Source organism: Schistosoma haematobium, chromosome ZW, assembly GCF_000699445.3.
Source record: "Schistosoma haematobium chromosome ZW, whole genome shotgun sequence".
Lineage (NCBI taxonomy): Eukaryota > Metazoa > Platyhelminthes > Trematoda > Strigeidida > Schistosomatidae > Schistosoma > Schistosoma haematobium.
In genome coordinates this window covers 34,566,001-34,576,231 of record NC_067195.1, presented here as the reverse complement: position 1 = coordinate 34,576,231, position 10,231 = coordinate 34,566,001, and the positions used below count along the sequence as shown (strand labels likewise).

Sequence of the window (10,231 nt, the reverse complement as noted above, 5' to 3'; positions counted from 1 at the left end):
CATAATTTTGAGGGTGTTGAGAGAGAAGTGCTACTGACCGGTAGCTTGAAAGTTCGCTGCGTTGACCTACTTGGAAAATTGGTTTAATGTGAGCCAGCTTCCGATTTTCTGGTATCGCGCCTCGAGTTAGTGAATGTGAGAACATCACGTTAGACGGGTCCTCCAAAACTGAAGAGCGGGCTCTTAGATTTCAGAAAGTTGAAGGCTGGGCTAAAATTCCGAAATCGCGAATTGTGTGTTATATTCAGTATGCTTATATTCGATGAAGTTGTGTTTTAAGCTGTGGTTCATATCATGTATATATAAAAGTCACTGCACGATAGTTGAGTCCCCTTGCTCTCCGAAGTTGATTTAAGATTGGACTTCGGATATAGGAAGAAAAGATTTGTTTATTTTCTTATAGCGAGCCGTGTAATTCCTCTACCAGCATATATGTCAACATTTATTTGCCTTTAAAGGCGAACTGTGCTTATATCGAACTCAAGAAAGTTTACAATATACTTAAGAGTGTTGGCGATTATCGTGGTAGTCTGGTTTTTTTTTAAAGACTCCTTGGAAATCTGTGGTTTTTCAGAGAAGTCTGTTACGCTTCTGCTCACTACATTGCCTTGGTGCAACTTTTGTATGGTCACGTGACTACAAATAAATTCTTTACATAAAGCCATTTTATGATAAAACACTGATCAATGTTTCTGGATTATCATTCTGTGACGTCGTTATGTTGACATGATTATTAACGTAAACATTGAATTGAGACTGCAAAACTATTCATTAAGTGGTGAAAAATGGGCTTACTTGTGTGAGTTCCTTTAATATGAGGGTTTTGGTTGTAGGATTAAAATGTGCACTGTGAAAACTGAGCACAAATCAGTTTTATTATTTCTTAGCCATGAGTTTTTGATTTGATCTCTCTATCTGTTTACTGGCTTGCATGAGGTTTTAAAGTTCGTAAAACATTTACAGCAACGATCTTGAATGGCTACACTTATCCTAAGAATCTGTCATAAACATATAGGCAACTTGACTTGAACTTCAGGTTTCCAAACTTCCTGGTTTGGAAATTATCATAGTATTGTAGACAAGTTCTCAGAACCAGTTACATAGATCGTTCAGCTTATTTTTCCGGCTTCATGTCAGCATAAAGCTAATTAGATTTCGGGAAGGTTGTTTACAAAGCTTGTACACTATCATCCAGCTGAATTCTACAAGAGATTCAGTAAGTCCTTTAAAGTTTCTGCAATGATAAAACATGTTCACTAAGATCCTTACTATGAGCAGGACAGTTTGTAGTATTCCTAGTTGAGCAGCGTAATACACTGCTGGGTGAGACTATAATTTATGGACGTGGATAGTGGCCTTGAAAAGGACACCTTGCTAGGTCTAAGAGAAATTTATAAACTAGTCTGAGGAATCAGGATTAGAATTGAGTTAGAGTTTATGGTTAGGAATTAAATTCAGGGTTCTCTTCACAAACTAATATCACCTGTAATTTCTATTTAATCATATGAACGAATGAATTGCGCCAAAATCTAAAACGTGCCATCTTTAATTTTATTGGTTCGTCCAGAGGTTATAGTCTTGCCGATTGCTAAGTAATGGTCTAAATTATTTCCTAGTATGAATGTCTTGTGTTCAGGTACTTGGTGCTCTATGTTTATCTTTCTGATTAAGACATGTAGATGTAACTTAACAATAAGCAATTGTGAAGAGATTAAAAAATTGTTAAAAAAAAGTCGTTTTCTCCAGACTAAACATGTTTGGAGGAGTAAACTGTAAAGAGCATTGAAACAAAAGTTTTAGGAATGTTGGATTAACGTCTTTGTTAACGTAATGCTTAAATAATTGACTAGCTGCGTAAAGCACAGACAAGAAGTGAGTTAATTGTCATAATTAGGGTTGTAAAATGTCACGCAACAAACACCTAAAAGTAATTCTGTGTAAACGTAACAAGGTCAATAACAATGTTTTTCTGTATACATAAATTTGGCTTAAACCTTTCTTTTAGCAACTACTTCAGCAAAACCCAATAAATTCAAGATAGTTTGTTTATTGGTTATTTTAAAGGATTCCAGGTCGTCTACATTATACTCACTGTTACATTATCAGTTTATACATTCACGACTTTTGTTGTTACCTCGACACAGTGGACTAGTTTAGTCTTCGTGACTACCTGCTTGCGCTGTTTCGTTTGGAACATATTTCTTGAGGTTTTCTCATCCCAATAGGTCATTTAAGAAAACAACAGGATCAAAAATAGCAAGTTCTAATTTAAAAAGTAATATGCCTTTACGTCAGGTTCTACGTTGCTATTGACTAGTTGGATGAGTTAAATCATCTACTGCATTGTACTCGTAGTAGTGATTCCCACAAGTAGTCAGCATGTCTAGTGGCCGTTGCTTCTAATTAATCTCAGATCGAGAATAATACAGTCCTGTTGGTAAGCTTTAAAAAGTACGAAGCTAACACAACAAAAACGTCATGCGACTGGGCTCAAGTGGTTGCATTTCTAACTAATCGGTCACAGTTCAGGGTCGAAAACGTCGTCGTTACTAATCAAATTTCTTAGGTCTATAGCAAAGAAATTCTGTTTCACGTTATAAGCAACAGGAATATATAAACCAGCAAAGTTCATCACACCTACTAGTAGCTGTTGTTTTGAGGCAAGACATCTCAAGAAAGAGACCTCAGACAGACGTACGCTGGTCCGCGTTGTCGAACTAGATTGGCATAACAAAATAATATTGTAGCAATCGTAAAACGAAAGACAATCTTAGTAATATGGTTTAAAAAGATGATGGAAAGGTATGCACGAAGGGATACTGGAGTACAATATCGAGAAGATAAAGAATAAGTGCATCTGAACCACTGTGGACAATTTCAAGCTGTGTTACCCAAACTTGATCACGGTTATCACGCGAACCCCGACCAGATAGTTGGATTCTATCAACATGGGTTGGAGCAACAGTCAGTGACTATATGGATTAATGCCATGTCTTGGTTTGGCCACCCATAGCTTCCCTGAAACCTACTTCTACACAAGCAAGCTCGTCGAGGTGGGTGGTGGTTAGGTATACGTAACACATGTTCTAAATGCCTCAGTTGATGAAGATTTACAACCTTATTAACTGATATACTACCTTTGACGAGTAATTTATCGGTTTGAGGTGTGTAGCAGATAATAAACTTCCTGTGTAGAATACTCGAGTTGTTAACTATCGGCTGAAAATTGCATGTGGTAGTCTACAAGAAAATATGATGGCGTTAATACATTCCACATCCTAAGCATCTTGTTACTCATCAGTTACCTGCTATAGCTTCCAGTTACATAATACGGTTAGGTGCACTTAACGTTGACCCCTAATAATATGAAGACTAGTGGTACTACTCGCCTGCTGAAACGAAATCAAATGGTACTAGGTTTAAACACGTGACCTACTGGCTAATATATAAGTTCTTCCAACGCTAATTCGCCCATCCATTACTGATTGTCTGTAATCTTTTTCCTGATTCTCTTTAGCAGTGCTGTGATAAGGTTTGATTAACTCAACTTGAACACTTTCATGCGAGATTCTGTAATAATATATCTTCCTTGGAATAGTTTATTCTTAACGCTTCTCTGACATCTTTCTCGTAACAGGCCACTTATAAAAACGATTTAGTGGTTGTGTTTTCGCTGATTATTGCATTTCCCGTTCTATAATTTCTATGGAGTTCATTTCACCGAAGTTCAATTCTGAATGCACACTATTATCATTCTTCCAACCATAAATTTTGTCTATTTGGTCCCCGTGCTAAAATGTGCTTTCATCACGTTCAATTTAGAACGAGTAATAAAATTACAAATGCTCGGTGTTTTTGATGTTGATCTGCTACCACAGGAACTTCCACATACTACTATTACATCATGCCTTTGCAGTGGTGCCGTTTTTACAGGTTCTCAGCGATCCAAGGGTAAAAAGTATAACGTGGAAGTAACAATACAAGCAAGACAATATCTTCGATAATCATGACCTTTATTCAGTATGTCGATATGAAGCAAAAAATGGTGTACGGCTTTATGAAAATTGAGAATTTGACCCAAGAATATCCAAGTCTGACCACATATTTTGAAGGAGAAATAATAAGTAGACTACACCCGTTCATGACTGGTAAATGGGATGCTACCTTGGAAACAGATGTCTTACACTGGGTATTTGTTTAATTATTATCAATTCACTTGCAGGAAAAAATACCAGCAACAAGTTCTCTAGGGAACTTTCATATAGATAGTTTCGACTACTCTATTTTAGAAACATCCGATACGATATTTATGAGATGGAAAGTGAGTTGTTTTTTAATGTTAAAAATTTTCTTAGGAAAAGTTCATTGTTCCAGATCCCGGGTTGAAACACATAGAGGGAGCGTCATTCGCTGGATTTTATTATATCGGATTACAGAAATCTATTGGACATGTTCTAGGTTATTACTATCATCTTAACTCAGAAATGTATGAATTTATTTTAATTATTTTATCTTTACCTTAGGTTTCAATCTCTCGAACTGAAATATAAACCAGAAAGCACACCGTCTATTTTTCAGTTGCGTTAAGGATGTTCATTATTACGTATTGGCTTGTGAGATAGATGTGTTTCAACTGATTTATCGCTCGATTTTTATTTATTTGCTAGACAGGATGTGGCACTTCATTTTCATGATATCTACAAATGTATTTAAATAGCAGTTTATGACAAATACACTTCAATTTACATCTTCATGCAGTCCTTAATCACTATATTTATACTAATATCTCTGAAATGTACAGCTTTTAGTATTTATTGAAAAATTCACTGAGTCACTTGAAAAATATAATTCTATTTGATACTTATTGTTCTACTAATCAATAATGAGAATTAATAGCCATCACATGTTTTCAATGATAGGATGCCGTGTGATTGATCGTACGAAATTATTCAAACTAACTTTTTTAACCATGAAGCTTTACAAATGCACCTCCCCATCAATTTGTTTCAGAAATCATCTTATGTCATCCACAGAAAGTATCGACTGCAGGGAAACTTAAAAAGTAACCCAATATAAGGTCCTCCAATTAAGGAAGAATAAATGGAAGTAACCCGTACAGTGAAACTTCCTCTACAACATCAGTCGTGTGTAACGTGGGAAAGATGAATTCTGAGACATTTAACTCATGGACCCTATTAAATTATTGTTTGTAGTTGAAAGGCTTCAGGTTTCTTAGTTATTTCAGATAATAAACATGATAATTAGGAATATGAACTGATAATTTTAGAGTGCAAGTCTATACATCTGACAGTTGAGTCATTCCAATTATGTTGGTTGCCTTCGCACATACTCTGAAGATATGTGATTAGTCGTACTGATTCTGTTCATTCCCGTAGGCGGATTACTATTTGTTGTAATACAATTCGTCTATGAATACTCCTGTTTTCACTGTGCCGTGTATGTGATTGTTGCGCAATTCTAATCCATTGCTAAAAAGTTGATCTTATTTTCAAGCACCTCGATTGTAGAGAAATAGTTCATCCTGAAGAAGCTGGGAAAGATACATAAGTAGGAATGGTATCTAATAATTATTTAGATCGAAGAGTCAGTAAAAACCAGTGCCATCCACTAAATTGGTAGGTGATCGAAGGCTCATTCCGTCAGGCTTGGAGGACGATAAAGGGCGGAAACAACTCAAAGGTGAACTGACAAGTTTATTTAGTGGTCGTGAGGAGTGATGGACAACGAAAGCAAAAGAGATAGGAAAGGTGGTAGCGTTAGGTGACAGCGAACAGCCATTCCGACTCATCAAGAAAACACGTATTGAGAATGTTGGTGTTAGCGAGACTATTTCGGAGAAAAACGGGACGGATTATTTGCTCTTGATTTGGGAGACTAGGCGGACAAATAGAACACTAAGGAACTGTTCGACTGGCCTCCAGTTACCATCCGGCTAGTCACTATCTCCAAATAACCTGAATTGCAAAGTGACATAAGGTTGCAGGTAATCTATGATGAAGGTAAGCAGCAGGTCCTAGTGGCTTGTTTCCAGAGATCTGTAAGGCTAGTGGTCCAGTTTTAGCGGCCAAGTTGGTTGAGATGTTATAACATGAGCATGCTTACCAACTACTGACTGTAGTTACATTTCTTGACCTTAAAGTCGCATTCAACTCGGCTGATCGTGAGTTTCTGTAACAATGGTTCTCAATGAAAAACGTACCCAGAAAGTATATAAATATTGTAAAGGCTCCCTACTCGAACATTATTGATTGAGTTAGCGTTTATGGCGAACTGTAAACCTCAAATGGTGTTTCCCACTGTCTCCATTTTTACTTAACATTTTCATTTGTACCCCCCTGGAAATTACTTCTGAGCTAAATCTTCACGAGTTGGTTTCCTACCAGGAAGTTCATTTATCGCTGCAGAATACGCAAATGACATAGTCCTATGTGGGAAAGACGCTGACAAAACTTAGAATCCTTTCATCAACTTCAGCAACAATTTGAGCATGTTTGCGATGCGTTGGCCATTTCACTTTGGAGTGTAACTAACTCTCGTGTTCAACGAATTCTCAGCATACATTCAGAAAGCTGTTGGCCTTTGCCAACTCTTGTCGCTTGTAGCACATACTAGTTCTCAGTCTGTGAACGAAAGGAAGTATATACTATGCAGCGGTCCTCTTTGTTCTACTTTCCGACTATGAAACATGGCCTATGAGAGCAGAGGACACACGTAGGCTGAAAGACATTGATCATGAGTGTCTTCGAAGCATTGTTTGCGTATCGTGGGACAACCGAGTGAGCAAAATCGAAGTTAAGCTAAAGTGAGAAACCAGTTGATGAAGGTTTAAACCTCATCAACTGAGGCATTTAGAACATGTGTTACGTATACCTAACCACCACCCACCTCGACGAGCTTGCTTGTGTAGAAGTAGGTTTCAGGGAAGCTATGGGTGGCCAAACCAAGACATGGCATTAATCCATATAGTCACCGACTGTTGCTCCAACCCATGTTGATAGAATCCAACTATCTGGTCGGGGTTCGCGTGATAACCGTGATCAAGTTTGGGTAACACAGCTTGAAATTGTCCACAGTGGTTCAGATGCACTTATTCTTTATCTTCTCGATATTGTACTCCAGTATCCCTTCGTGCATACCTTTCCATCATCTTTTTAAACCATATTACTAAGATTGTCTTTCGTTTTACGATTGCTACAATATTATTTTGTTATGCCAATCTAGTTCGACAACGCGGACCAGCATACGTCTGTTCTATGTTGTTTACTCAAGACCACTGTGTCTAACGTACTTATATTCTTAACATGTTTTTTATGATGCTCTCGCCACCTGTATTGCATTCGGATATAATCAGCGATATCATGCTCCAGTAAAATAGTTAATTAAAGTTATCCAAAGCAAACTGCTACCCAGTCACCTGACTTTCCCTGGCTTATTATTGTGACAGATTTGTCATCTTTAGTGATGGATAAGAGCGAAGTACGCGCCTCGTTGTTTTCGGCTATTATTGTCTATATCTTTGAGGCTACTTAAGCAAAATTAAGGAATCACTTTTCCATACAACCCCGGAATGTATTATCTTCATGGTGCGGTTGATATTAGTTATACTTACTCCAAGTACTAGAATAGGCAGCTTGTTGTAATTCTGGTGTAAGAACCACTGAATAGACGTCTAAACTGTCAAATTGGAGGGAAAATAAAACTGTCTCAGCAAATATGGAATCAATATTCAAACGATGAATCCCAGAGCTCTTTAAAACTGTGGGAAGTACTCATCGAAGTAAAACAGATACTTTGCCACTTAAAGTGAATTGAGACTAGTCCGTAATAAAAACAGAACGAGTTCAATGTGCATATTTCTTGTGATATGACACAAGTACTGGAACCATTTCAGTTGCAGGATAATGTTGAGTTCAATGCCCTAATATTCAAGGACCATTTATAGCTACCAGAATAAAAACCTGTAGCTTCTATGAGAAAATAAATCAGCAGGCACGCATTAAAGGAAACAGATAGACGACTGTCCACCTCCATATAATTACTGTGACGACTTCACCATGAAGTAGGTACTGAGTTTCCCGGGGGAACCCCACTGGGACTTAGTAATCACTTTCTAACCTCTGCTGTCACTCAACAGGCGGGAGCTGTGTGCCTGCCTAGAATGTCCTGAAAAACGTCACGGCATGTACAGACCTAACCGAATTGTTGCAACCGCGTTTCTATAAGAAATACTCTCGGAAACTGCCAAGACAGTAGAATACAAGCGACACTCAACGAACGTGGGAAAACCCATTGCAGCAGCAACCAAGGACGAGTCATTAAGTAAAGACGCCTAAATATGGCCGCAGTAAATCCCACTCTACTCCATAGCGACTTTCATTCAAAAGCAACTACCACATCAACTACGAACACCGCGACAGTACCCCCTGTAAACCGTTAACATACATGAGACGCGACTCATCTTGGATGACAAGTCTCCCAACATTCTTTCGTCACTACCAAATATTACTTGTTTTATATTCTTTATTTCCTACTAATAAATTTGCCACTTAAAACTGTAACCGACAATCTTGAGACCTCATAAAACATTTACTCAGGAAGGTCCCGAGGCGTTAAGATATATTGGTAGGATAAATATCAAGTAGGTATGCAAGCAAGCCAAACTACCATACAGTGCTAGAGAAATACTCATCTCATCACGGCACAGTAAAACTGTCAACGAATTACCATGACATGCAATGAACACAATCGACCGCCTTCCCCTTTATATATTCTCAATAACCGCTAGACTAAAGCAAAGAAACCTTAACGATAGTCTACCATCTTGATACAGTGTCAAGTAACGTTTTTGTGTGCATCTTACTCGACCAACCTGAACTGTCTACAGAACTATTAGGTCGATGTTGCAAAAACCAGCTTCACAACGCTGTGAAACACAAATTTCCAAAAGTCTGAGTTCCGAACTAAATTTATTGCAAATTAGTGAGCAAGACGTCTTGCCCGTATTCGCTTATCGCGCTCTTCAATAATGGACAACCTGATGCCCCTGTTTTTCGGTAGAGAAATCCATGGTTTGTTCGACTTTCCAATGATGAAAATATTGTTTAGGCGAGTGACGAACTGGTGCCCTGTGCTATCGCGCACGTGAACCATTTCAACAGAACCAGGATGGCGTTCCCATTGGGTAATAGTTCCAACTCGTCCCAAGTTACGTCCACCTGTTACCATACACATATTGCCTACAAAAGCAATAAGCTTGAAATGTTTTTACCTGGTTCAAATTTAATATGGTTTAGAACCTTGCCCGTAGCGATGTCCACCTGGATCGTATCATTTGGCTTGATATTTGGATCTGGGTATCGAATCGTCCTGGCGTCATGGGTTACAATATAAGGTACTCCTCCACGGCCGACAAGAACCTTCCTTACTTTACAGAGCTTATACTTAGCCTCGTCAGGATGGATGCGCTGGATGGCAAACCTGCCTTTGGTGTCGTAAATAAGACGGAAGTGCTCGTTTGTTTTCTCTATGGTGATAACATCCATGAATCCCGCAGGGTACTTCTTGTCAGTGCGCACTCTCCCGTCAACTTTAACCAGACGTTGAGCCAATATCTTTGTGCATTCTGTATAAGTGAGCGCATACTTAAGACGATTTCGCAAGAATATGCTGAGTGGTAGACATTCTCTCAATTTGTGAGGACCTGTGCTGGGTCTTGGGGCAAAATTACCCCCCAGCTTATCCAACATCCAGTGTTTTGGAGCATTTAACCTTTTCAAATGCTTTTTATTACCTCGAACCTATTAAAATCATTAGGAATAATCATAAAAGGTGTAACTTACACCCATGTTGCTTCGACCTGTTAGAAACCAACTCTAGTGCGCGTGGAAACAAAGTGGCGGGTCGGATGTACAATGTTTCAACAGTTTAACGAATGAACAAACCTCAATGTTCAGTTGAACATCAGAAGTATTACAGATGATGAAGTTTGGCTTAAAGCTCAGGCTTTTTCGTAATAAGAACGGGTTATTCAACAACGTTTGTCATGTCAAACTTATCAGATTGTAGTGCGGATAATATTGCGCGTATAATATGTAATCCAAAGCTTTATAGATAATAGGAGTCAAAATTTGATTAAAAACCACCAAATTCAGTGTCAGTGATTTGACGGAAAAATGAGTTTTGAATAAATCGTTTTCAAGTGCATATATGT

At 38.2% G+C, this 10,231-nt stretch overlaps 2 protein-coding genes across 2 annotated transcripts; one reads left to right on the top strand and one right to left on the bottom strand.

Annotated features, from left to right (window-relative positions):
- The first annotated feature begins 1,440 nt into the window (after positions 1 to 1,440).
- On the top strand, positions 1,441 to 4,860 carry GID4 (GID complex subunit 4, VID24). Its single transcript, XM_051211149.1, has 5 exons — positions 1,441 to 1,636; positions 3,638 to 4,189; positions 4,223 to 4,321; positions 4,356 to 4,486; positions 4,524 to 4,860. Exons 2-5 carry the CDS (start codon positions 4,007 to 4,009, stop codon positions 4,585 to 4,587), a joined length of 477 nt encoding a protein of 158 aa, XP_051071186.1. The 5' UTR covers positions 1,441 to 1,636; positions 3,638 to 4,006; the 3' UTR covers positions 4,588 to 4,860.
- Positions 4,861 to 8,974: 4,114 nt separating this feature from the next.
- RPS4X (40S ribosomal protein S4, X isoform) lies at positions 8,975 to 9,866 on the bottom strand (the record flags this gene model as incomplete). The annotated part of the gene is made up of 3 exons (XM_012938033.3): positions 8,975 to 9,257; positions 9,290 to 9,818; positions 9,861 to 9,866. 3 exons carry the CDS (start codon positions 9,864 to 9,866, stop codon positions 8,998 to 9,000), a joined length of 795 nt encoding a protein of 264 aa, XP_012793487.2. The 3' UTR covers positions 8,975 to 8,997.
- Positions 9,867 to 10,231: the final 365 nt, after the last annotated feature.

Coding starts and splice junctions, on each gene's coding strand:
- GID4 (XM_051211149.1), top strand. CDS start 4,007: ATGACCTTTATTCAGTATGTCGATATGAAGCAAAAAATGGTGTACGGC. Junction 4,322..4,355: donor CGATATTTATGAGATGGAAA/GTGAGTTGTTTT, acceptor AAATTTTCTTAG/GAAAAGTTCATTGTTCCAGA. Junction 4,487..4,523: donor TATCATCTTAACTCAGAAAT/GTATGAATTTAT, acceptor TCTTTACCTTAG/GTTTCAATCTCTCGAACTGA.